At 49.5% G+C, this 27,699-nt stretch overlaps 1 protein-coding gene across 4 annotated transcripts in view; it reads left to right on the top strand.

The window, feature by feature from the left end:
• Positions 1–27,699, top strand: part of TNS3 (tensin 3) — a 223,798-nt gene that overhangs the window by 122,517 nt on the left and 73,582 nt on the right. For all 4 annotated transcript variants that reach the window (XM_032758139.2, XM_058445056.1, XM_058445064.1 and 1 more), the window contains one exon: positions 15,894–17,150. In XM_032758139.2, the coding sequence (XP_032614030.1) occupies positions 15,894–17,150 (1,257 nt within the window). The remainder of the gene's footprint in view (positions 1–15,893; positions 17,151–27,699) is intronic.

Consider the following 27,699-nt stretch of genomic DNA (forward strand, 5'->3'; position numbering starts at 1 on the left):
CTGCAGATACAGAGCTGAATTGGATGGCACAGCTCCGTGCAGAGGCCAGGACAGGGCTGGAATGGCTAATGGTTGTTGTTATCAGAGCTCACTCTTGCTGAGTGCTGCTCACGAGCTGCACAGCCTTCCGAGCATGCAGCTTGCATTAACATATCTAATCTTTACCACACTGAGGGGTCAGAGGGCTAGTTGGTGAAGCCAGGAGTGGGGGCTTGGTCGCCGGCTGTGAATCTCCTTCTGCTGATGTGCCGAGTTCAGTTCAGGCAGGGACTGGATTGACAGAGGCAGGAGGCTGAGAGCACCATGAGTGTGTCCAAGGCAGGGTGCCTGGTGCAGGAACCAGGATTCAGAGAAGGGTAGAGAGCAGACTGGGAGTGAGTTCACTGGCTGTGGCGTCACTTGTCCTATGCAAGGCAGGCGAGGTTGTCTGCCGGGAGTGGACAACAGTCTGGGGAGTGGAGGTGTTGAGAGCTGGGACAGCTTGGAGGAGCTGCCCCTGGCAACAGGTGGTTGTTGGGTGAGCAGTGTGGTGTGCTCAGTGATGTGTGGACGCCATACTGGTACGGCCTCTGCGATTTCAGAGGCATGCACATCAGCAGGGGCATGGACATGGGCCACAGGTGAGGGAGACACAGGCCTTGTGGGTCTAGATGGGCTAGGAGAGGAAGCACCATGGATCTGTGTTGCCCTCGATGTCTTAAATTTGGTGCTAAAGTTAAACGTACATTGGCTCTGACTCCACTGTGCTGAGGGAAGGGCTGAATACATGCAGAGAAGAGCAGGGGCCAGGGAGCTGTAGCGGCTGCTAGAGAAAGGAGAGGCCTGGCCACCACTCCCGAAGAGCTCAAGGCTTTCAAAGTTTGGTGGAAGTTGAGGGTATGTCATGAGAAATTCTAAAGTCAAACCAAAGAAAGTTATCTAAAGTCCAAAGAGTCAAGGCCAGGGCCCCAATAAAATGTTGATGGTTTCCCAGGAGAAGCCACAGAAATGCCTGTGATGAGAGTGTTTGAACCTGGACCAAGGGAGGCATGGACGTTTGGGGGATGGGCTGGGAAGTGAGGGGCAATGGCAGCCCACAGGGCTGGAGAACGCTGTAGCCAGGGGTACCAGTTTCCAGAGAGAAATGAGTTTTGGGTGAAAGTGTTCTGAAGTGGAGTGCAGGAGGCACAGGCTGCCCCTTCTCGGCCTCTGGGCACACAACTGCCCCTCCAGAGACCCCCTGGGACGGGCCTGTCTGCCCAGGTGGGTAGGGAGGGGCCTGACGTTGGAGCACGGATCACATAGGCTCAGTGTGGTGGACAGGTAGGGATGTCAGCTCGGGAGGACGAGTCCTTGGAAAGAAAGTTGGGAGAGGAGCAAACGGTGGAGACAGTGGGGGGAGAATGGGTGGTCAGGGGCTGGAGGGACCTGCATTTGTTGAAAGTTGGTGGTGTCGTGTTTTCAAATCAGAACTTTCTACCAGAAGCTATGTGAATTTAGATGTCACTTTCATGTGTCTCTCCTCATGAGGAGGAACTTCACGGGAGGCCCTGCGTGTCACTTTCTGACCTGCAGTCCAGGTAATGGCCTCCTCAGAAGCCACACCCTGATCTGTTTAGGTGGGCAGCTTTCTTTCGGCCTGGCACCCTGCACTAGAGCGTGCAGCGTGTGATCACAGCGTCGGTTTCATTCCAATGACCAGCGCACAGAAGAGAGTGTCTTCTCTCTCCTTGAATGTTTTGTGCCCCAGGCTCTGTTGCAGAAATCCCCTGTCTACCTGGAGTCAGAGCCTGCCTCTGTCCCCAGACGCTTTGTGTTAAACCTGAGTGCATGTGCAAGCCTCGGGCTGGTTGCCGTTGCTTTCTAAATATGCCCTTGTTACCATGTGGTTTCTAGCCTGAGAATGTTCTTACTTTTTATTTATTGAGATCAGATTCATAGCACATACATTTACCATTCTAATCATTTTAAAGTATACAATGCATTGATTTTTAGTACGTTCACAAGGTTGTGGAACAGTCGCCATTATCTAATTCCAGAACATCTTCATCACCCCAAAAGAAGCCCTGTACTCATTAGCAGTCACTCCCAGTTCCTTCTTTCCTCAGCCCCTGGCAACCGCGAAGCTACTTTCCTTCTTTCTGTTTCCCATTCCGGACGTCTCACTCAGTGGAGTCGTGCGATGAGTGGCCTTCTGTGATTTGCTTCTTTCACTCAGCCTGTGTTCCAGCTTCATCCTTGTTACACTCCATCCTTTCATGGCTGTGGTGTGCCACTGTGTGGACACACCATGCTTTGCCTATTCATTTGTCAGCTGGTGTGCATTTGGGCTCTTAACACTTTTTGTCTAGTATGAGTAACGCTGCCTGTGAACATTCTTGTCTGTATTTTGGCCCTAGGATATTCTTATACCTCTAATCTTTCCCACTACTTTTTGAAATTTCCACGTCTTTTCTCATCCTTCTAATTGGTTTCCCATTCTGGAACTTTCTTCTGCCTTTAGGGAGTCCCAAATAGGAGTGGCACTAAACATACTGCTAACCTCCTGTCCCGCTTGCTATTTTCAGAGATATTCGGGAAACTCAACAAGTCTTTTCTTCATTAGCTACACAGTGGTCCCTTGAACGATAACTGAACTGTGCGAGTCCACTTATATGCAGATTTTTTTCAGCCAACACATAGATTGAAAATATGGTGTATTTAGGATGAGAAATCTGTGTATATGGAGAGCCCACTTTTCCTATACTCAGGTTCCTCGAGGTCGACTGCAGGATTTGAGTATGTACAGATTTTGTATACTCATGGGGGGTGGTGGGGGACTGGGGGGTGCTGGTGTCTTGGAACCAATTCCCCACATATACTAAGGGTTGACTGGCCAGCCTCCTGCACAAAATTACAACCCTTCAGGGTGAAAAGGCTTGGGGCCTTTCAAAACACTCTGAGCCACAGAACTGCCTTCTGGCCAAACATCAGCAAAGCTTCAAAAGACCACGTTGTTTCAAGAAAAGTTAATACTAACAGCCTGAACAGGCTCCAAGTAATCAAGACCCATTAGCAGGGAACGTGTAGAAAATGAGAGCGTTCTGAGCCTGCCTGCTCAGTGGCCGCCAGCTACATAAACAAGATCTGAAGACCAGTGGGTGCCTGTTGCCATATATTCACAAAGGCTTATGGCAGCCCGTTTACAAAGCTGTCATCCACATGAAGAAAATTTGCCCTCAGCCACCGAAAAACAAAACAACAAAAACCCCAACCCCACCCAAATCAAGCCCAACCCAGAACAACATGAAAGGAAACACTCCTTTTGAACATACAACTAATCCTGCTGCCTCTTTCCATTAGAAATGGATAAAGGTACCTTGGCCGTTGCTTTTCTTACATAGTTTTGTGATGCAGTGGTCTGATTTTAAGATTTGTATCCTGTAGGAGGCTGGGACCCCCTAGCCCTATCTAGACACACAGTTAGCTACAGTTTGGCAAGACACCGGTGCTCAGGAGAGACTCGGACATTCATTGCATTGTATTCACTACTTCTAATATCTTTTCTTTTGATGTGTATTCTTTAAAGCAAACTATTTTGTGATAAATTAGTCACTGCCTTTATTGCAGCGATCACGTAGTTTGCAGAATGGTAACAATAATTTCGGTTCTCTTGATAGGAAGGTGGGTTAGCCAATACCCTTTAAAGAATACCAAATTTAATAGAACTTTTTGCACAATAAGTGCATTGTGTCTCATCATAAAAGAGATTGTTTCTCCCAAGGGTGCGCCGAGTTTTACCTTAACGTCCTGTAAGCGACATATGCCAATGTGGCCGTCTCAGGTGATTTAAAAGACTTGTTACCCTCTGCGTGCGCTTACAGCCCGGGTATGTCCTGTCTCCCCTGGATGGCTGATTGGTGATTTTTAAAAGGGTTTCCATTGTGCTGTGGGAAGCTGAAGGCATCAGAATGGGCTTTTGCTTGTTTGCTGTGTCGTGTTCTGTTCATTTAAAGAGTAAAAGTGTGTGGTTGGTATTGTGGCCCATGTTAAGCCAAAGCAAAGAGTAAGCCACTGGCTGAAGCCCACCTACGTTGAATGTAATGAGGCTGAGATGAAAAGGATCTGCTACACTGAACACAGAACGCGAATGTCTGGGCTAGCCACACAAAATATGCTGTGTGCAGTGAACATTCATGCTGTACTCTTAGCCACATCCCGCACAAAAGACAGAGAGACAGCTCCCAGGAGATGGAGCATGTGTGGCAAAGATTTTCCGCCTAGTTACTTTGAAGAAAGCAAAAGGAGGCTGAAACCGTGCTTTGTAAGCTGCGTGGGTTGGTGCTGGCTCCTGGACGTCAGTTCAGAACGCTCAGGAGTGAACGCAGAAACCTGGTGAGGGACTCCCAGGAGGAGCTCCTTTCTCCACCTCCTCAGCCTCCGGAGTTCAAATTTCACTCAACCTGAGTGCACCAAACCCCACCCTTGTGTTTACATTGCCCTGGCCTTTTTGGCGGAATCAAAGTCCTTACATAGCCAAGGAGATCTTTTACCTTCCACGCTAGTGGGAGGCCAGGTGCCTGGGAGGGAGGTGGCACGCCCCCGCCCTCCCCTGGCATGCCACTGTCCTGCTGTGAAAGCCTGTGTCAAGGAAAACTGGGCTCAGAGGTGCAGACTGAGAGAGCCGCTGGGCTGTTTTGAAGGAAGGTAAGCAGAGAGCATTTGTGTGTGCGCGTGCGTGTGCGTGCGTATGTGTGCATGTGTCTGTGCCTGTGTGGTGAGTGTGTGTGTGCATGTGTGCTTGTGTGTGGCTTCTGTAATGCTACAAAGACCTGAAACTGAACTGTGTGCCTGCTGAGGTTTACCAACTCGCCAAGACTTCCAGAGGGAAAGAGCTGGTACTAGCCAGGAGGAGAGGGCTTTATGGAGTGGAATAATCAGCAGAACGGATGCTTTAACTGGGCAAGAAGGAATGTCGCTCAGGACTTGTCCAGGAACGCCTTTATTGGTTTGCAAGCTGGAGGAGTCTTAACTTACCGACTTCTTTTTGGGGAAGAGTTCAGTGATGGTCTGACATGCTGTTTGCAAGCTCTCTGGCCGCCTCTTTGGCCAGCCGGCTTGGGTGGCCTCAGATAAGGCCAACAGGACCTCCTCTTTTCCTCTGGGCTTGGGCCCCCGTGTTTTCAGTTAGGAGTGCCCAAAAGGGAATTGAGCTTCCCAGTCAGAGGCCTGAGATAGGCGCCTGCTGAATGCTGAGCCTGCACCGGCGTGCTGGTGTGAGAGGTCTGCCCGGGGAGCCGCCCTAGCCTGCCTGTGGGGGTTCACATTGGTGGCGTCTGGGACACGCCTGCCACAGCCCCACTCGGAGCACAGCGCTCCTTTATCACCACATTCCCGAGCCTCACCCAGGAGACCACGGGAACGCTTGGAATCTGGCCCAGCTCCTGAGTCGCTCCTGCTCTGCGTTGGGATGCCTTCCCTTCCCAGAGAGGCAGTTTGTGGCAGGGGTTTGGGGCAGGGGTTTATGTGTGGAAGGTTCTGCTCTGGTTCTTGCTTTTGTTAATTTTTTTTCTGTCTATATTTCTCTAAGAATTTACAGTCTGCGTCGTTTTCAGAAAGCGTGAGCAAGGAGCTCAGCTTTACTTCAGAGGGAGGGATTTTCCAGCGCCCTCTGGCAGTCTCATCAAGGTGTCCTGGTGCTGCCACTGCAGCCTCTTTCCTGCTGGGCACCTCCCCTCCTGGCAGCTCAGAGGGTGATTTGGGTTTGGGGGCTTGGGAAGGAGTTGACTCCCAAGGTGAGACTGATGCACGAAGGGAACAATGCTTTAGAATGGAGTTATTCTGCCTAAGGAGAGAAAGAGTTGTCCCTACAGAGTAGAGTTTGTTACCGTCTTTTATTTTTTGTAAAAAAAAAAATAAAAAAAAAAGAAAGAAATTAAGTTAGAGGAAAAGGGCACATTTCATTGCGTCTTGAAATATATCAAAGTCATAGAGTCTCTGATTTAGTAGATTAAAAGCAGTGTTCTCAAAGACCCAAGTGTAGTCCTCATTTCTTAGCTCTTGATTTTTCTCTGGAATAGAAAATGATTTAATACAAACTCCAGAAATCATTAATTTGCAGAGTCAGAATTCTATTGTAATAAAATTAAAGCAGACCTTGTTTGAGTGAGAGGTTATACATGCTCTACTTATAAATGTCCACATGGAAAAAACGAGAGTGATTTTTGCATATGCTATGGGTAAGATAACACAACGCCCTTTGAGAAGGAACCTCTTGGCCCAGATATCGCTTCCTGACTGGGAAGGTCTTTCAGTGTCTGCAGCCCCTACCAGGCCTCCAGGGAGCAGGTACCCTTGGGACACTGCCAGGGCTACCTGTACCTCCCCTCCTGGCCGCAAATGCGAGAATGCTCCATGCCTCATTGTTAACCCCATTCAACCCTGCCTCGTGCTCTGGTCCACAGCCTAGTTTTCAGCCCTCCTGGCTTGGTATGGACTCTTCCATGCTCCGGAGCCTGAAATCCAGGCAGTCCCTTAGCACCTGTCCTCACCAGCACTGAAACTCCCGCTGGCTGTTCCGCATTGTGCAGCACCAGACCCATCAACTGGTCTGATGGAAAACTCACAAGTCCAGCGCCGGTGCCATGGCTCATGTGTCAGTTGACTTAGCAAATCCAGGAGAAATGTTCTCTCACTGCTGAGGGGAGGTCATATGATGCAGTGATGGGAACCCTGGGTGTGCATGACACAATCTGCCAGAAAACCCTTACCCCTCCCCCCATGAAACTTGGACATGCTCTGGTCCCTTGCAGCCCCCTAACCTCGTGGGTTAAACAGAGGAGAATCCATACCCCTTCTGGGTTTGCTTTGAGCCTCAAATGAGGCAATAGGTACGAAGTGCTTGGAAGACAGTGGTTGCCCAGTTAGCTTATTACTGCTGCTTTAGCCATCATTGCTGTCAGTCACCGAGGAAACAAAAAAGTATGGGATGGGAAAACAGTTTTACAGCTGGTAAGATCCTGAGCTGTGCAGCTTGGCCATAAAGTCGCACTGGGTGGATGGTTAGCAAAGTTGGTGCCTGGGACAATTTCAGTCATATCACAAAATGACTTATGGAACTTTTGAATATGTTTTTTAAAACCCATCTTTTATTATAGCTTTATATTAGAGAACAATTCCTCAGTGTAATTCTTGAGACGGGGAGGTCAGTGGACCTGCATTCTGTGTACTCACTGATTAGATGTTCATAGAGCACTCCTCTGTCCCTCAGCTCTGCACCCAGAGGGTTCACACATGAATCACATGTGAGTTCTGGGAATTCTTCACTTGACCAGGGAGGCGGAAAGCACAGAAAGGAGGGTTTGCCCAATGCCTGCTGTGTGCCATGCCTTTCGTGTTGAATCCCAGTGGTCCTGGGAGCTGATATCAGCAAACATCCCCTTCTCCAGGTTGCTTCTCTGCAGACAAGGAAAGTGAGGCACAGAAAGGCAGAGTGATTCATCTGAAGTCACACAGCTATGATCAAGCCAGGACTCAAGCCTGGATTATGCCAGAACCTCTAGAAGGGGAGGGAAGGTGTGCACATGAATCACTCCAATGGAAATGTCCAAAGATGCTTTATGTGGCAATGAGGCACAAAGGGACTATGATCGTTATCCCAAGGAGAGAGGGTTTCCATTGTCTCATGGAATTTAGGAAGAGGAGGGAAGGCCTTTGAAGAGGGACAGGAGGGCATGGGGGAGAGGGAGAAGGAGGGAGGGGAGGAGGGAGAAGAAGAGGAAAGGGAGGAGGGGAAGGAGGAGGAAAGGGAGGGGGGAGAAAGGAAGAGGGAAGGAAGGGAGGAGATCAAGAGGAGCCACCTCAGGTTGGGGTCTAGTCTGCTGTGAGTCTCATTTCTGTCTTGATCTCACAACGGTTGTTTTAATTGAGATGCAATTTACATGCAGTAAAATTTGCTCTGTTTAGTAGTATACAGTAGTCTGAGTTTGACAAACATTATGCCATGACACTCCCACTACTATCAAGACGCAAATATTTCTATTGCCCAAACCATCCCTCGCACGCTTTGCAGCCCCACTCTTCTCCTGGCCCCGACCACACCCATTTGTGTCCAGACACAGTGTCTCCACCCCAGAATGTCACCTATGTGGAGTCGTACAGTCGAGCCCTTTGAGTCTGGCAGTGTTCACTCGGCATAGTCCTTGAGACCCCTCCAGGAGACTGCCTGCAGATGAGCACTCGTTTTTGAAACCGAAGCCTCTCTGTCTTCAGCATTTTCCCTGGGCTGTGGTTGTCAGAGCCTCACCATGGGCACTTGCAGCTGCAGACATCATTCCAATAAGCCTCCACTTATTGGGACTGTTTGGATATGGTGAATTGATTCAGCTGGGCGACCCCAAGTGAGTCATTTGAGGGTGACCTAGGGACAGGATGGTTCCTGGCTGTGTCTGGAGAAGCTACCTGTTTCCTGTGGCGGTCCAGGCACAGGCAGGACCTCTGGCATATCCATGGCTCCTGACCCCGATGGGGCTGCTGGTACCATGGGTGTGTGGGGGAACTGAAGAGTCCATGCTAGGAACAGCACCTGATCCACTAACTGTGAGGATAGAAATGCACTTGCTTCAAGAAATGGAACATAAAACTGTGACCATCACTGCAGCGGCTGTGACAGCACAAGGGTCTGTTCCCGATAATGAATAATTTTAGGAGTTAGGGAGGAAACCGCAAAGCACTTAATAGTCTCCGAGGAGTGAGTGAGGTGTATATGAGTTTGTGTGTGTGTGTGTGTGTGTGTGTGTGTGTGTGTGTGTGTCTTGATCTAGATAGTTGATCTGTGAAATATAAAAAGTGATTGACTAGGATTAGAATTTTATCATCTTTTTTGGAGTTGGAGGGAGGTCGGTTTAAATTTCAGATATTCTATTCAGTAGGCTTGTAAAAAAAAATTGTTAATGTTAGTGCAGGCTCTCTCAGCCTCTGATTTCTCATCTGTAAAATGGACTTCCCATTTCCTGTTTCACAGGATTGCTTTGGGAATTGAGTGGGATCCCTGAGGCCTAACAGTGTGCTGGGCGCACGGGAGGAGCTTGCACGGTGGCCTTGTCTTTAGGTCAGCTGAGTTGTAAGAGAGGGGCATTTCCAGAATTCTCTCTGTTCGTCAGGTGATGAAGATGCCAATTCCTGCAGCCTCACCTGGCTCACCTGAGGGTGGCTGCTTCAGCATCAGTGGATGCCTTTCTTCTCACACACTGCTCCGTCTTTCCCTTGCCTCTGTTGATCTGTCTATTCGGATGCCGTGAAATGTGCCCACCACCCTTTCCATCTCTTGTTTCTCTCTCTGTTCCCCAAGGGGGCTGGTCCATTCTCCAGCACATCATCAGGACTGGGCTGAATATGGCTTTGAAGTCCCCGTTTATGACTAGCGATCATAGCAAGTGCTTAGTTAATTCTTACCAACTTTCATGAAGAAGAATTTTCTAGTTTCTCCTTTGAAACTAAAAAATTGCAGGGAGGATACTGTTAGTTCTTTTGAAATGAAAAGTTACTTTTTAAGCACACCTGTCACAAAAATAGAACATGGGATTCTTAGCATCAGTACCTAGAAAAAGGAAAGTTTCCATGTTGCTTCATAAATCTATCAGATTTGTCCTTCCTTTGCTTCAAACCAAATTCTGTTGGAAGCAGGGCCAGTGGACAGTTCAGTGGATTACATATCAGTGATGAATATTTTTGGTTGCTGAGTGATTGATGATGGAGGGTGCTGAGGTGTGAGATCAGCTGTCCCTTTGGCTGGCTGATTGTTAGCATGCCGGGGAGCACAGTTGGGCATTGCCTAATCTGTTTTCAGCCGGGATGGACGGGATGTTTTCATATATTTTTTTTGGTCTTCTCCATTTTTTGGGTGACTTTTGAAATACTTTCTGAGTGCCTCTTAACCCTCTTGCCTCCTTGTGGGAAAGCCATGTTTCAGTAGCAGGGTTGGGTTGGAAAGAGAAGGATCCCCTGCAGGGAAGGTGGGTGAGGAAGTCTGTTGCTGCAGGTCCTCCAAGGAGACAAGAATGTATGCTCTGTATTTTCTTCCTTCTGGTCCTTTTCCAGGCGGTAAACCTCACTGGTATGTCATGCAGTGGAAGTCATTCAGGGTCGTATTTATGTTTGTTGGATTTTTAACTAAGATCTGGCCACCAGGTAATCGTTGCCAGACGGTGGACAGGCTCCCTTGGGAGGGGAGGTCCTTGGTGCTGGTTGGCTGGGTCTGGTGGCAACGCAAGGGAAAGGGGACACCGAATGGGATGATTTACTCTGGACTGAGATGTGGAAAGGTTCTCCTCCTGCATCCTCAGCTGGAGAGCTATGGGATCCCTGCAAGTTACTTCCTTCCACTCTAAGATCAGGTTCTGAATTTGCAGAATGAGGGTTGATTCGGACTTCCCCATGCTCCCTTTGAGATGGAAGCAATGTTAAAATATGTTATTTAATGATAGAAAAAGATGGAAGGAGCAGACGAGTGGCAGGACCCCACCTTTTAGAACTCTGTCCTTACCCCACCACCTCCTCACAGCAGTGTCAGCCCTAATAGCACATCAGGTGCCAGAGACAGAGCGGAGACTTGAAGCCCTGCAGCATCCCTCACCTGGTGGGGGCCCCTCACCCTCCCTGCCCCTAGGAGCTCATCAGGGCACCAGGAACCCCACCCACAACCCGTGTCCAGGAACCACGAATGGGAGTTTGTTGGCTATGTCATTTCTCTGGTCTGGTTGCAGAAAATTACTTTCTACATCACTTTTCCAAACCAGAACCATATTATCAGTAGCATTCTGCCATCAGTTAAGGAGAGTATCCTTTAATGATGGATCAGCGCCTTTGGGGGGCTGCAAACAATAGGGTGCGGGCTCTTGTTTGGTTTCTCATTGGCGAGACTGGCAGTCAGCCATGCAGTGATCCTGCTTCTACGCCCCTGTTAGGTTTCATTTCTAGTCAGGATTCTCTTTTTATTGCTCTTATCCTGCAGCTTTTGCATTGAGTCTTAGAAAGCATAACAATGGCAGAAAGTGTTTAGATGAGGCTCTTTCCTATGTGCGCAGTGTAGAGGCAGCAGTTTAATAGGTGAGAAGATAGACAATACAGAGGTCAGAAGACAGATATTTACCCAGCCCTGCCACTTGGAGCTGTGTGGGTTTGAGCAACAAAACGCCAGCCTCACAGATGGCAGGAGGATAAAGGAGACTGGAAATGGCAGATAGCATGGTGCCATTTGCTTGCACCTGCTGCTTGCCAGGGCTCTGTCTCATTAATCTTTGTGCCCCTGGTTCCGAGCACACCGTGGCCAGATAATGTTCAAATGTCCCCTGGATCTCTGGCCCATGCTTCCTGCTTCATGGGCAAATAGGCTAACCTTCAGGGTCATGACTTTTGTTTTCTTTGGAATTTAGAACCCTTAGATCAGGTGACTTCAGTTATTTTTCCAGTTGTGTTCATTATCAGTTGGAGACCAGCGAGGTCAGTAGCGATGGCCGCCCTGTTTCTGCCTCTCATGAATGGCTGGACCTGGCTGTGCTGCCTGGGAAGAGGCCCAGAGAGCGGGGACACCTGGGTTGCAGGTGGCCAAGGGCTGCATGGCTCTTCTACCTTCAGATGCTTGTGGGCTGTGTGTGTGTTTGGTTTTGGTTGGTGGTTGTTCTTTGTTTGCTTGTTTGTTTTGCCTGCTAAGGCAGCTGAGCTTTCCAAAATAGCTCCCCAGATTTTGTCCCGTGTGAAAAAGCTCAAACTTTTAGCCTCTCACTCAATATTCACGGGGTGTCAGAGGCTGTTCACTAATGCTAGAAATGCAAGGGAGAGCAAAATAAAGCAAACTCCCTGCCCTCAGTGAGCCTGAGTTCCAGTGGGTAAAGGTGCAGTTCTTCTGAATGCAAGTATGTGCTGTGGATAAAAACCTAATGAGGAAAGGGTGGTAGGGCAGCACCTGTTGAGGAGGTGAGGGAGCTGAGATGCAGAGAAAGACAGAAGCCAAGGCCCCAGGGCAGGTGCACGCTTGCAGTGGACTGCTAGGAACAGGGCAGGCAGTGAAGAGATGAGCCCAGGGAGCGGATGCAAGGCCCTGTCCACTATGGGAAGAGCCTTTAATAGTAATTATGAGTACTCTTACTTGGAGCCTATGAGCTGGGTACTTCATGTCCATATTCTCTAGTTGTCATAACTTTAAGAGAAAAATGGAAAGCATCTTTGTATCTTTCATTCCCTTGAAAGATAGGAAGCATTCCATTTTATAAACGTAAAACCAGGAAACTGAACAGCCTGAATGTCATGACCAGGAACACACACAGAGTAAATGGTGGAATGGGGATCCCATCTTCAAGGATAAAGGGAAACAGCCGTCTCCTTTGTCCAACTGAAGTTCAAGCTCTTCCTTTTGCAAAGTGATAGCCCTTTACGAGAAAACAGGATAGGAACTGTGTGTTCCAGAGGCCCCTTCTCCTTCCCTCCCCCTGAGGCTGACTCTCCTGCCCCCACTGAAGACCACGGAGGTGTAGGTGCAGGGGGTTGTCTGTGGAGCTCCTGGGATGGCTTGCCTAGAGCTCTGCACCTTTAGAAAGATCTGTGCTCCTGCAGAGTGATTCAGAAGCTTGATCAGTCCTATCTTGGAATTCACTTGATATGTTTCATATTCTTTTCCTGTATATTTAACATTTATTGGGCATTTTCTGATGTAGAAAACTACCTGTGTATGGAGCAGGAAGTTTAGCAAGAGTCCAGCCTGGTCTTTGGCACTGGACAGGGCTGGATTGGACCCTCTCTGTCCCATGGATGTGCTCTCATGTATTAATAGGAAGGTGGTTGAATGCCACCTGGGCTGTCAGGATTCGATGAGACCCCGCTTGGAGTGCTCAGAATGGGCCTGACGTAGATGGCGTGTTTAGTCAATGGTAATGGAATTTTTTGTTTTTAATGCATCTATTATTATTTTAAGATTTCTACTACTAATAAAATAGGATTATTCATACCCTCCCCCAGGAGAGGGACTATCCTGTACCTTACCATTTGGTACAGGGCCTTCTAATCACGTACTGTTCTTAGCAGACGGGGCAGGTAGCTAGCTGAAGGATTCCACCTCAGACTGATTAATAAGCACTTTTTGACAGCATTTTAATTTAGATTAGAAGAACTGTTTTACAACTCATTCTTGGGCTTTTTTTTTTTTGTCATTGTGCCAATTTATTTTAACTCAGATTTAGGGAGAAGAGTTTGGGAAGTCGTATAGACTTAGCAGCGTGAAATCTGTGACCGCAATGGGTAGGCTTATGCCCTGGGCTAAGTGGCCCTGCAGTGTGTGTCCTGGCTGCCCGCCAGGCGTGGGAGGGACTGGGCTGACGGCCATACAGCACCTTCCGTTGTAGGGAGGAGGAGTAGTCTCTGTCACTCTCACGGAGCAGGAGCCGTTTATCAGCACCTCCTTCTCACACTCTGAAAACAGCAAGAAGGATTTACCAGGTTCTTTCATTTGTTAAATTTTCCTGGTAACAGGAAATCTAAACAGAAACCAAATTAAATTGATGTTTACTCAAGGCCTATAAAGACACTCACCCGTGTGCTATGCCATTTAATTCTCAGGTCAACCTTTACATAGAAACATCTACCCACACCCTCATTTTATAGTGGGGAAGCTGAAGGTCAAGGTGAATGCACTAGTTGGTAGAACCCTAAGGGTGGACTCAGGATGGAGCTGAGATTTGAACCAGTGTCCATCTGATGCCAGAGCTTCTTCAAGGGACCACTCCACTTCACAGTCACCTAGTGATGGCATTAACAAATGGATTGCATTTTCCATTTTTGAAATTGTAGAGGTGATATTTGCACATGCCTTATAATTTAGTCCAGTCTTTCCAGGTGTCTCCTTTGTTTAATTTGCACAGAGCTGAGCAAAATAGGTGTTTTAGTCTCTGCCTAGTCTGAAGCCTGGTCACTCACTGATCCCTGGTCAGAGCAACGTGAGTTCAATGCCACCTCTTTGTGGGCAGGGCCACTGACAGAGCCTCCAGGTGTGTTCCCTCCTGGTGCTATCTGGGCAGGTGGGCAGTGGGCCAGCAGGAGCACACAGGTTTCAGGGCCAGTGCACCTGGGTTCTAGGCCCACCTCCACCTCCAAGCAGCTGCCTGACCTTGGGCAAGTTATTTATTCTCTTTGATCCTCAGTTCCTGATAGATAAACAAGGAATAACAACATAGGTCATACTGTGAAAATTAGAGAAAATGCACAATGCTTCTGCCCTGTCAATAAAAGGTACTCAGAAAACAGCAGCTGTCACTGAGACTGTTACCTTGAATTAATCCCATGGCATATGTCCTGTCATCACTTTCCCTGCCTTGAAGACTTGGTTTATTTTCAGCATTTTGTGTAGCATTTCGACTCCCAGACCCTTCCTCCCCTAGGCTTGACTTTAGGATGGGAGTCAGGGCCACTGCAGATAGGCCCATACCCCTGTGTCCACTCTCCCCACTTCCCACTTCTCTGCTTGCTTTCCCTTGGGCACTGTTGAAACAAGAAGAAAGCCTGGCGTGGGCACGTTTTCAGCACCACACCCCAGGACCTCTCGGGACTCTGTCCCAACACGTTGTCCCAGTGTTTTCAAAAAAGCCAACAGCTGCTGACCATGGTGGTGCATCAGCCTGGAGCCCGGGGCTGTGAGGCACATGCTCAGGGCAGGTCCCTCCAGAGGGCTCCTGGGCCAGGCTCAGTGACTGCTGTTAGGTAGTGGCTCACGTCTCTCAAATTCCAGGTGCCCACACAGCGTGGGCTTCCCACCGCCAGCAGCTCCCTGGCTGTGGAATGCTTGCAATTTCACAGTCGAGGAAGTAGAAGAAAGTGGGGGAGGCCCATGGGGTGAGGCATGTGCTGACTACAAACTCCAGCTTATTTTAGGAGGCTCTTGGCAAGGACCCGCTATGTGTGGTCGCAGCAATTGGCCAGTCAGCAGATTGAGGCTCTGGAGTCCCCGAATGCCAGAGCCATGGCTATGATTAATAATAGCAGCTGATGCTTCAGCCCTTCCTGCCCACACTTTAGTTCAAAGTTTTATTTTCCTGACATTCCATGTATGGAAATCAGCGCATGCAGGTCAGCCTCAAGTGTCTGTGATCCTGAGATATTCACCTGGCACCTACGTGGCCCAAAGTTGCTGTACCAAACAGGAAGACCCCAATCAATTCCTGCACTTTCTCTTTTCATTGAATTTCATATTGACATTTGAGCAGACATTCAGTTTTTTTCTTTTCTTTTTTTTTTTGAGATGGAGTCTTGCTCTCTTGCCCAGGCTGGAGTGCAGTGGCACGATCTCGGCTCACTGCAACCTCTGCCTCCCAGGTTCAAGCGATTCTCCTGACTCAGCCTCCCGAGTAGCTGGGACTACAGGCATGCACCACCACACCCAGCTAATTTTTGTATTTTTAATAGAGACGGGTTTCACCAAGACATTCAGTTTAATAGGAATTTGCTACCCGGCACCTAGCTGATGCTCAACAAATGTTAGACAGGTCTGTGAACGGAAGCTCTTCTTTGTCTAAGATGAACAGTCCATTCTTGGGGATTTATGAGCCGAGCCAGGCTCAATGTTCACAATCATGATGAAATTAACCATGAGCCCTAAAGGCAAGATGATTCAAAAGGTGAAGAATCCCAGAGTTCAAAATGACAATTCGTTCTGCATGGAAAGGTAGAAATGATTCTAGCACCTGAAGATGTTTATTTGAATGCCTTTTCATTGGCATCCTCCAGAGTGTATATAGAACTTTGTGATGTTAGAGGAATCTTTGTCCCTGTTTATTGTAAGTCATATTTTGAATCCATTTATTTGTTTAGAGAAATGCACACGCTCATTCCGAGGGTGTGAGGCTCGCTTTCATCCCTGACTGAAAGCCTCTCTCCGGTTTTCTCCCCCGCAGTGCTACACACGCAGGGCCCTGTGGATGGCAGCCTTTACGCGAAGGTGAGGAAGAAAAGCTCCTCGGATCCTGGCATCCCAGGTGGCCCCCAGGGAATCCCGGCCACCAACAGCCCAGACCACAGTGACCACACCTTGTCTGTCAGCAGTGACTCCGGCCACTCTACAGCCTCTGCCAGGACTGATAAGACGGAAGAGCGCCTGGCTCCAGGAACCAGGAGAGGCCTGAGCGCCCAGGAGAAGGCCGAGTTGGACCAGCTGCTCAGTGGCTTTGGCCTGGAAGATCCTGGAAGCTCCCTCAAGGAAATGACTGATGCTCGAAGCAAGTACAGTGGGACCCGCCACGTGGTGCCAGCCCAGGTTCACGTGAATGGAGACGCTGCTCTGAAGGATCGGGAAACAGACATTCTAGATGACGAGATGCCCCACCATGACCTGCACAGTGTGGACAGCCTTGGGACCCTGTCCTCCTCGGAAGGGCCGCAGTCGGCCCACCTGGGTCCCTTCACCTGCCACAAGAGCAGCCAGAACTCACTTCTGTCTGACGGTTTTGGCAGCAACGTTGGTGAAGATCCACAGGGCACCCTCGTTCCAGACCTGGGCCTTGGCATGGACGGCCCCTATGAGCGGGAGCGGACTTTTGGGAGTCGAGAGCCCAAGCAGCCCCAGCCCCAGCTGAGAAAGCCCTCAGTGTCCGCCCAGACGCAGGCCTATGGGCAGAGCAGCTACTCCACACAGACCTGGGTGCGCCAGCAGCAGATGGTTGTAGCTCACCAGTATAGCTTTGCCCCTGATGGGGAGGCCCGGCTGGTGAGCCGCTGCCCTGCAGACAATCCTGGCCTCGTCCAGGCCCAGCCCAGAGTCCCACTCACCCCCACCCGAGGGACCAGCAGTCGGGTGGCTGTCCAGAGGGGTGTAGGCAGTGGGCCACATCCTCCTGACACACAGCAGCCCTCTCCCAGCAAAGCATTCAAACCCAGGTTTCCAGGAGACCAGGTTGTGAATGGAGCCGGCCCAGAGCTGAGCACAGGCCCCTCCCCAGGCTCGCCCACCCTGGACATCGACCAGTCCATCGAGCAGCTCAACAGGCTGATCCTGGAGCTGGACCCCACCTTCGAGCCCATCCCTACCCACATGAACGCCCTCGGTAGCCAGGCCAATGGCTCTGTGTCTCCGGACAGCGTGGGAGGCGGGCTCCGGGCAAGCAGCAGGCTGCCTGACACAGGAGAGGGCCCCAGCAGGGCCACCGGGCGGCAAGGTGAGCTGGGTCTCCATGGGAGGTGCTCCACGGGAGGCTAATGTGTGATGAGAAATCAGCCTAGTAGGTTAGCTTTTGACGAAACCCACAAGGGAGGGACATTTCCCTTGCAGTTTCAACTCTGCGAATTTTGGCCTAGGATCCAAATGCTGTCATGCTGGTGTGGTCTCTTGGTAGGAGATTTGGAGGGGTGGGAAGAACCAGGCAGAAGACTTGCTGTTAACGTCAGTGCAGGGGCAGGGATAGCATGCACTCTGCTGGAAAGGGCCGGTCATGCCTTCATTGCAGAATGGGCTTAACAGTGAAACCATTCTTCCTTTGTGAATGTTGGTGGATTTACGAAGGAAGCATACTTACTTCTGTCCCTGTGGTATAGGTCAGGGCTTTGTGGAAGAATGCCAGGTACTTCACTGGGGTTGAAGGTTGGGGATGAAGAGGACTACTGAGCCCTCAGACAGCTTTGGCACAAGGAATTGATTAAGCAGTCGTGGTATAAAATGTTCTGATTACAAATACACGTGTCAGAGTTGGCCATGGTGGTGTGGGGAGACTGGTTATGGAAGGCAGCTGCTGGGCGGAGGCCTGCGGTCCACAAGGGGTTCTACCATGGAGAGCAGCTCTGTGATGGGAGGGGCTTGGGGGAGCAGGCTCAGGGGTGAGGGGACTGAGAGCTGTGGTGAGACCCAGAACCATGGGACCCAGTGCGGGGGCCTCCTGGGGATGCACCAAAACCAGGCCGGGGTCATGCTGACTGCAGGGAGGCCAGGACTGCACGTGTCCTTTTCCCCTGAGGCTGGTGGTTTGGAAACCAGCACAGGGCCTTTCTGCGCAGGCTTGAGGCCTGGGAAGAACCCGGGCTGGGAGTGGTGGACAGGCAGTGACGTCTGCCTGGGTTACAGCAGCACTGTCTTCAAGCTGCATCGATGTAATGGGGCAAGTTGCATGTTGGGACCGGGTTACTATACAGTGTTCTTTCTGTTGGGAAGGCATGAAGGCTGAGGGGACCAGAGAGCTGGAGGTGGTCAGGTCGGCCAGGGAAACACTCAGCAGGCAGAGAGGGGCATTGGGATGGAGCAGGTTTGTCTCAGGTAGGGGGCTGTGTGGGTGAGATCGTGTGGTCTGGAAGCTCCTGCACAGAGCTGCATGCCAGGAGAGGATGGCCAGGCTGTAATGGCTATGCCTGGGGGCCACTGGGAGGATACAGAAGGTGGAGAGACAGAGCTGTGTTCTGGGAGCCCTGGCAGTGCCATGCAGGGACCAGGACCCAAAGGATAACCTTGGGCCAAAGAGTGTGGTGTCCGTGTGGTGCCAGGGCCTCCCACATTGGCATGTTGGGGTGTGTTGCCATCTGGGGGCCACTGGCTCCTTAGAGGGACTTGCCTCTAAAAGTGAAGACCAGAGAGGTAAAGGACGAGGGAGAACATGGCTGTGTGACGCCATGCATGTGATTCCCACCATGTGCTGGTAACACTGATGAGAGATGCTACCATTTATGCTGGCGTGGTTCTTGGTTTAGGTGTGCTGGCCCATGTCATCGTCCTAAGCACCCCGGCTGCAGGCACCAGTCTCTGCCTTACAGTCGTGTTGACGGAGGTGTCAATAGGTTACATGGCCTGCCCAGGTTCACATGGGACCTGCATAGTAGGGCAAAAGTCAGTGCCCTGAGGTGTGGACTCAGTGTCTCCATCCTCTTTGGAGTCACAGAGGTGAGGACTGCAGTCCCAACTCAGGTCTGGGGTGGTCTGGGGGAAGGAGCACACACTCTGCAGATGTTGGTCCTGGCTTCAGGTCTGAGTGTGCCGTGGGTTGCCTGAGTGACGCAAGTGGGCAAAGGGCAGCATCTCTGTGAATTTCTCTTCACTCCATCTGTGAGAAGGAAACCCTATCCCAGTGCCTGGCCCGGGGAAGGTGTGAAGAAACGCTCGTCCACATCCACCTTTCACGTACTAGGGGTGTGACTGAGCAAACAGCTGTCATTCCAGCTTACCTGAGTAACTCCATCTTTGTATGTCATGAGCTGGGAGTTTGAAGGAGCCTGGAGAGTCCCCCATGAGTAGATTATTGGATTTTACAATACAGCCGTATAGCAACCACAGCACCACAGCAGGGTATCAGTTCCTGAACAACAGGTCCAGGTCGATGCATTAAACGAATATATTTGGGAAATTCTGAGTTTACGAAAAAGGCTCTAACGGGAAAAAAACTATCTGCAGTATCACACCTGACGTACTTCACCAAACCTTCTTAAAAGAAGTTACTTGGAAACATTAAAATCAGAAGTCTTTTCTCCTGGATAACAGTCTCGTGTAGGTTTGGAGGAGGCTGGAGGTATCTGAGTGTATATGGAGAAGAGGACTCCATGGCTTAGGTTAACATATGGTAGTCTCTTGAGGTTAATATGTCTTCCAATTGACTGAATTCAATCTTTAATGATTCCCTGTTCTTGCTGCAAAGAAACAGTTATAAGGCCTGGAATTTTAGAAAGCAACATCATATAATCCACCCTCAGATTGGCTGTTTTTAAATTACTTGGTAAACTCATTACTTTATTTTTTTATTTTTATTAATTTTTTTGAGACAGAGTCTCGCTCTGTCGCCCAAGCTGGAGTGCAATGGCGTGATCTCAGCTTACTGCAAGCTCCGCCTCCCGGGTTCACGCCATTCTTCTGCCTCAACCCAGTAGCTGGTACTACAGGTGCCTGCCACCATGCCCGGCTAATTTTTTGTATTTTTAGTAGAGATGGGTTTTCACCGTGTTAGCCAGGAAGGTCTCGATCTCCTGACCTTGTGATCTGCCCCCGTCAGCTTCCCAAAGTGCTGGGATTACAGGTGTGAGCCACTGCTCCCGGCCAAACTCGTTACTTTAAGAACACTTTTTTTGTTTGTTTGTTTTTTGTTTTTGAGATGGAGTCTTGTTCTGTCACCCAGACTGGAGTGCAGTGGCACAGTCTCGGCTCACTGCAACCTCTGCCTCCTGGGTTCAAATGATTCTCTTGCCTCAGCCTCCCGAGTAGCTGGGACTACAGGCATGCACCTCCATGCCTGGTTAATTTTTGTATTTTTAGTAGAGTTGGGGTTTCACCATATTGGCCAAGGTGGTCTTAAACTCCTGAACTCGTGATCTGCCCACCTCGGCCTCCCAAAGTGCTGGGATTATAGGCGTGAGCCACCGCGCCCAGCCCAATAACACATTTGATTTTGATTTTAGATCCTCTTTAATTCGTTTTATTACAAAAGTTATTTAATTATCATTTTGAAGTCTAAGGACTTTCATATCTCAACAATAGACCAGTAAAATTCAGTGCATATTTGGGTATTGACAATACAAATTTATTTATTAATCTATTCATATTTGACAGGCATCTGGGGCCATTTGTCCATTTTTTTCATAGCTTCAGAACTAAAAAGATGTCAGATTAGGTATAGGCAAAATCGGATACCAGTCTCCCCAGAGCTTTTTAAAATTGGGAAGTGACCTTCTTGTAGGAACCCTGCCACACATGAGCAACTGTCCATGAGCAGTGATGAATGGACACTGAAGGGTTAGCCGCAGGATTGGAAACAGGGCAGAGTGAGCCATGCCCTTCCTGGGAGCTCCGCTTCCTCTTCCAGGACGTGCCTCTTGTGCTAGGTAAGCACCAAGCTGGGAGATGGAGCAAGCCTTGAGACTTGCACTTCATTTAATGTCAAAAGCCGGCACAGTGTAGAGGTGGTCTCTGAACAGCCTGCATGGCAGGCTTTTGGATCTCAGTCCAGGACTTTCTGACCTGATAGAAATCCCATTAAAAAATGCTACTGGGCCCAGGCAGGCAGATCACCTGAGGTCAGGAGTTTGAGACCAGCCTGGCCAATATGGCAGAACCCTGTCTCTACGAAAGTTACAAAAATTAGCCAGGCGTGGTGGTACATGCCTGTAATTCCAGCTTCTTGGGAGGCTGAGGCAGGAGAATCACTTGGACCCAGGAGGCAGAGATTGCAGTGAACTGAGACCGCGCCACTGCACTCCAGCCTGGGTGACAGAGCAAGCACTCTGGCTCAAAAAAATAAAAAACAAAAAAAATAAAAAAAATTATTGCTTACTTCTGTAACTCTCAGGCACTGCAGCTAAGCAAGGAAGGAATCATTTCTTCCCTCCCTGACAGGTATAGAAAACACTGGAACTCTTTTGATTTTAAAATTTAAATTTCAGTGTTGACATTTCTCAATAGGAAATGGCTACTTTGGCAAGTGGCAGAAAACAAAAATCACTAGATCCTAGCAGGGACACGCATGCAAGTGTGGTAGCAAAGCAGCTAGTTCCGAGTCCCTGGGACATCGTCAGAAGGTTGGGGATGCTGCTGGAGTGCCTGCACTTTGAAGGTGTCCTAGATCCCCCAACCCGTATCCATCTCCTCAGCCAGCGAAAGGAGACCAGGGCTGCTGAGCTGGAGCCCTCCTCTTTCAGCTTAGATCCATGTGTGAATAGGAAGGATTCTGGCACATCCAAAAGGCTCATGACATGCCCAAAATGGTACCATCACCTAACCCTACAAGGGGCATCATTTCCACATCTGTGTGCATGAGGCTCAGCCCCATAGATGGCGCGGCATTGCCTGACTGACTGGAGACTACCTTGAGTCTCGCTCACAAGGGGAAACCACAGACTGGAAGTTCTGAGAGCGCTATGTCTACATGAGCCCCTCTTGCTGGCCTGCCTTTCATCTCATCCCTGGACACAAACTGCTACACAACTTTCTTAATTCTGACTGTAGATGAAGGTTTGTCACAGAGACCTCAGTCTCCTAAAGTTACCAGAGTCTTTCACTATTTGCAGATTATGTCCTCATTATGAGGAAGACCACCACTTGTGGTAGAGAGTTGGGAATAGCATTGCCCAGTGCTCCTCCGGGGGACTTCTGTGCATCCTGCTTTATTTATGAGATGAAAATTATATGTGAAGGCTAAGTATTTCCTGAGAAAGTCTTTCATACCAGCGCAATAATAATAATAGTGGTGCTGCTGCTGATGGTGGTGATGATCATGGTGATGGTGATGGTGATGGTGATGATGGTAATGACTGTGATGATATTGATGGTGGTGATGGATATGGTGATGGTGGTGAGTGTAATGATGGTAATGTTGATGGTGGTGATGATGTTGATGTTGATAGTGATGACCCTTATGATGGTGATGACTGATGATGATGATGGTGATGATGATGATGGTGATGATGACAGTGATGATGGTGATGATGATGATGACGATGATGATGATGGTGATGACTGTGATATTGATGGTGGTGATGGTGGATGATGACAGTTTTGTGATGGTGGTGATGATGTGATGATGGTGATGATGGTGGTGATGTTGTGTGATGATGTTGATGGTGGTAATGGTGATGGTGATGATGACAGTGATGATGGTTATGACTGTGATGATGGTGATGATGCTGATGATGGTAATGATGCTTTGGTGATAGTGATGATGACGGTGATGACTGTGATGATAGTGATGATGTTTCTGGTGGTGTTAGTGATGGTGATGTTGATGATGTTGGTAATAGTAAGAACTGTTACTCTGAGTTCCTACACTGTTTTAGGTACCTTCATTTTCACTGGGACACGTAACAGAGCTGTCATCTCTCTGACTCTGCACCCCATGGCTATGTCCTAATTCCACTAAACTCACACTCTTACACCAGCCAGTAAACATCTTGAGGAAAGTGCCAGTAAACATCTTGAGGAAAGTGCTCATTATTTTTTTTCCCTGGCATGCAGGAAGAGTTCGACATATGTTTGCAAATACAGGGGTCTGGGACAGGCGGAACTGCAAATGATCTTTTTGAGACCTGAATTGCCCTGCTGAATGGGCACTGAGGGGAGACTTATCACTGGACAGTGTAGAGTAGCCCTGCCCACCCACAAGATCAGAGAGAGGCCCTCCAGAGGTGGGGTATCACAAAGCTCTGGTGGCTGAGACTTGGGTGCTCTCTGTGCCAGTGAGCACAGTTTTGTATCCTTCTTGTAGAATGGGTGAGATTCAGGGAGTTGGTTTGGGGACATTTTACTCCCCACAAGTGCCTGCCAGCCATGAGGCCCTGCTCCCTCACTCTGGTCTGACTTCTGCTGCCACTGGTGTTTTGTGGAAGAGCCCCTGGGTGCTGCTGCCAGGCTCATTGTCCCTGCCCCACTCTGGGTCTCAGCTTGGTTTCAACCTGCACGTGGTGGGTTTTTTGCATCATACCCTTTTAAGTGGGGGAATATTTCAACTGATGATATCCCAGTAACAAAAGAAATGACTCAACCTGTGAAATTTATGATTCTGTGGGTGGCAAAAAGCCATTTCTGTGGTTTTTTTTTCATACCTTGAGGGCTCTTTGCTTCATGTTGTCAAAATATTTTATTCATGTTACATCAGCCTCCACCCTGTGATGACAGGAACCTGGCAGGCCTTGTTCTGCTTGCATACAGTGCTGTGGCATTCCCACCAGGCATTTAATGTCCCTCCCAGACTCGGCATCTGCTCTGTTAGTGCTAACCCATGGCTGATAACCTGTGCATCCTAAAGAAAGTTCAGAGCAATGGAAACTGTCAGCTTTTAATAATTGACCATGGAGAGCCCGTTGATTTAAATTGTGTGCTAAACCCCAACCAAAGGAACCAAATGTGAAAGCTGGAAGAGTGCTTTAGGATTCAGAAAGCTGCTCATCTACAAGCTCAGATTCCGTGGCAGAAGGCTCACAGCCTCACAAAGTGGAGACATGCAGACAGTCCCACCTCATTTCAACTCCAGAGTTGGGGAACGTGCCGGGGGTGCTCAGCCAGAGCCTCTCAGCCAGGCCTTGTGAGGCAGAGGGATCCTTACCAGGCAGATGGTCTGGAGGAGAGGTGGACTGGGAGAAAGCATAGTGTGCCAGGGAAGTTCAGTGCTGGGGAGTGAGGCTGGAGATGCAGATAGGCCCCACCATGGAGGGCCAGGATGGGGGCCAAGGAGCACGGCTCTTCCCTGAGGGCAGAGGTGAGCCTCGGGGTCTTGGGCTGGGCCCTTGCTTCCTTTTTTTTTTTGGCATGGTTACTGTCTGACCAGAAGAGAAGGCACTGAGAAGGTGCACTGAGCCTGGGAGCTCCATTAGGGGCCCAGAGACAATGGGGGATAGTATTTAGGCAGGATGGGGGTGCCATGGGGTGGCACTGGCCTCCAACTCTGCAGAGGAAGAATCTCAGGAGGGAGGAAGGGAAGTAAGCAAGTGGGCCCCAGCACCTGCGCCCGTAGCAGCTGGACATTGGAAGAATGAAGGGGCCTTGGATTTGGCTGTTGGTGATCTGGGTATGGGGGTTTCAGAGCCGTGCTAGGGACACAGGGGATCCATGGTACTTTCTAAAGGTCCAGGTGTCGTTATTTCTGTACTGTGTGTTATAACTGAGCAATCCCCAGTTACGGGCGTCACCCCACCAGTGCCGGGCCCTCGAAGCATGGGGGAAGACACCAGCGTGCGCATCTGAGGTGGAGGATGGAGGAGTGACTGCAGCACCAGGCACAGACACTCCTGGAGCCCTCCAAGGACTCAGGCGTCAGCAAGAGACCAGGGCTCATGCCAGCACCTCCGCCTTTCGGGGGCTGTCTCTGGATGGTCACAGTCAGCCCAGGGTCACCTTTTCTCTGAGAGGCTTCCCTTGGCCACCACCCCCTCCAGGCAGCTGGGTGAGGTCCTAGGACCCAGGTCTTATAAGAGTGACTTCTGGGTACTCACATCAGAGAACCAGGATAAAGGAGGTCTGGGAGCCAAGGAGCCAGGGCCCCGGGCGCTGGACGTGTGTCCATGAGGGACTCTTGCTCTTTCTTTGCTACCACAGGCACAACAAGGCTTTTTCTCCATCTGTGAGCTTCAGTCTCTGGAGGTGGCTGAGAGAGATGGGATATTTATGTGCCTTGAGAGCTCTAAAAAGAGACTCCTGCCCAGGGGTCAGGACTAGACACAGCTCCTCTCGACCTTCAGACCCCGATGCTTTAGAGCCGTGGGTATGAACAGGCCATGTGTATGTGAGTGCACATTTAATAACCAAGTCAGCCCACTGCACTACAGGGAGCTCTGTGGGTGTCCAATTTGGAAAACATTTTAGAACGAGAAACTCAAGTCTGCTTGGGGAAACTGCCATTGCAATTACTTTCTTTTATTGCATAAAACCAACTTTGAAATTTTAGAGTTGATGAGTCATTTCCATTTGCCCCAGAGACTCTCACCCTGCAAAGCAGGGGGACTTGGTTTCCCACCCTGCCACCTTGACAGGCGCTCTTCAGAGATGCTTCAGAGCGTCTTCAACACTGCTGAGAGGCTAGGGCCACAGAGGAGAAGGTGCTATCTGGGCCTTCTGGGACTTTGAGGTGTGGATTCCAGGCTACCTTCTGCTCAGTCTGCATTGCCCGTGATAGCCACAGCAAGGGATCTTCACTGGTTCAGGCCCGAAATGAAGTATCGTTTCTATAACAGATACCTTCTAATGCCATCTTTACTCTTCTCAGATGAAAGTCAGAATATAATCTCCTTAAGCACATATTAAAAACTAAATTTAACACCCTAACACTCATGTCAAAGGAAAAACAAAAAGAAAGTAATTCCCAATAAAGTCATAAGCATTTTGAGATGAAAATCTTTGGTCCGGTCTGGCCCACACTGGAAAACAGAAACCATCCCTCAGGTTTAAAAAATACTCATTAATTTTTTATTGTGGTGAAATACACATAACATAAAATTTAGCATTTCAATCATTTTTAAGTGTACTGTTCAGTGGTAGTAAGGACATTTGCATTGCTGTGCAACCATCATTACTATCTAGTTTCAGAAATTTGTCATCATCCCAAAGGGAAACCTTATACCCCCCTGAAGTCACTTCCCGTCCACACCTCCCCGCCAAGCCCCTGGCACTCACTCATCCCCTCCTGTCCCTGGGGATGTGCCTACTGTGGACATTTTACATAAATGGCATCACAAAATACGTGCCTTTTGGGCTGGCTCCTGTGACGTGGTGTGTGATGTTTTTGAGCTGGATGTGTTATAGCCCATGTGGGAACTTCAGTACTGTTCATGGTAGAGTAATATTCCACAGCAGGGATAGAGCACAGTTTGTTTATTCATTCCTCTCTCGATGGAGACTCGGGTTGTTCCCACCTTTGGCCTTGGTGAATGGTGATGCTGTGATCATGGGTGTGCCCGTGTTTGTCTGAACACTTGCTTTCAGTTGTTTGGGGCGTTGCCCAGGAGAGGGGTTGCTAGGTCCTGTGGCAACTCTGTAACTTGTTGGGGAACTTCCCCACTGATGCTTGAAAGTCATTTGGTATCACCAGGTCTCTGGTGTGTTTCATTTGTCCCCAGAAGCTCTGCCTGAGCTGCACTGGAAGTGGGCTGGTCTGTGTGACCCTAACGGCCTGAGTGCTGGCTCAGGGGACCTGCTAATTTATGGAATCCTAGGTAGGTGGTGGTAGAATTCTCTCCCTCTGTCAGGGTGGAGCAGTTATGACAAATCCACAGTCTCAGGGACATAAAGCAACATGGTCTTTTTCCAATCATGCCACATGTCCACTGCGTTGTGGCTTGATATGGGCCTTATGCCAGGACCTGGGATGAGGGGCGAGCCCTCTCTGTGCACCCAAGGCTGCCCACACTCCCGAGAGCACTGCCGGCTCCCATGGCTTCTGCCAGAAGTCACCGGCTGTGTCGCTCCCCACAGTTCATCAGCCAGGTGGAACTGTGGCCACACTTATGTTCAGTGCAGCCCATGTGGCCCCAAAGGTGGACAGCCCTTGTATCCGTACTGAGGCATGGGATAATAAACGCCACAGTGATTAAAAGAGGAAATGTTGGCCAGGCGCAGTGGCTCAAGCCTGTAATCCCAACACTTTGGGGGGCCAAGGCGGGTGGATCACGAGGTCAGGAGTTCAAGGCTAGCCTGGCCAATATGGTGAAACCTCATCTCTACTAAAAAATACAAAAGTTAGCCGGGCATGGTGGCACGTGCCTGTAGTCCCAGCTACTCAGGAGACTGAGGCAGGAGAATCACTGGAACTCAGGAGGCAGAGGTTTCAGTGAGCCAAGATCGCACCATTGCGCTCCAGAGTGAGACTCCGTCAAAAAAAAAAAGAAAAAAAAAAAGATGAAGTGTTTGTGGAAGAGGCCAGTAAGGTCACATGATAGGGGGTGATCCAAAAAGAAAAACCAATGCACGTGAACAGGCAGGCATTGGAGCCTGTACAGAAGCCCCGTTGATGGGGTATTTGGGGCGGGGCAGTGTGTGAGGCAGGCGGGGGTCCCCCTTCTGTGGTTTGTAGCTTTTCACATCTGCACGTAAGGTTACAGTTGACTTACAAAACACGGGGTATTGCTGGCATTTCTCATGTTGGAGGGCTTCATTGTGTGGACGTATCATTTCCCTTTTAAATATGCCTTTTTAGAAGAAATGCCACCACCTAGCCATGTACTTCAGTGTTTCCCAGTGGGAAGAATTTTCAATTTTGCAATCTAAAAAATGGGATTCCCTCCCTCCGCCTTCTGTTGCAGTTTTGCCGGCGCCTACCC

Source organism: Hylobates moloch, unplaced genomic scaffold (assembly GCF_009828535.3).
Source record: "Hylobates moloch isolate HMO894 unplaced genomic scaffold, HMol_V3 SCAFFOLD_1, whole genome shotgun sequence".
Lineage (NCBI taxonomy): Eukaryota > Metazoa > Chordata > Mammalia > Primates > Hylobatidae > Hylobates > Hylobates moloch.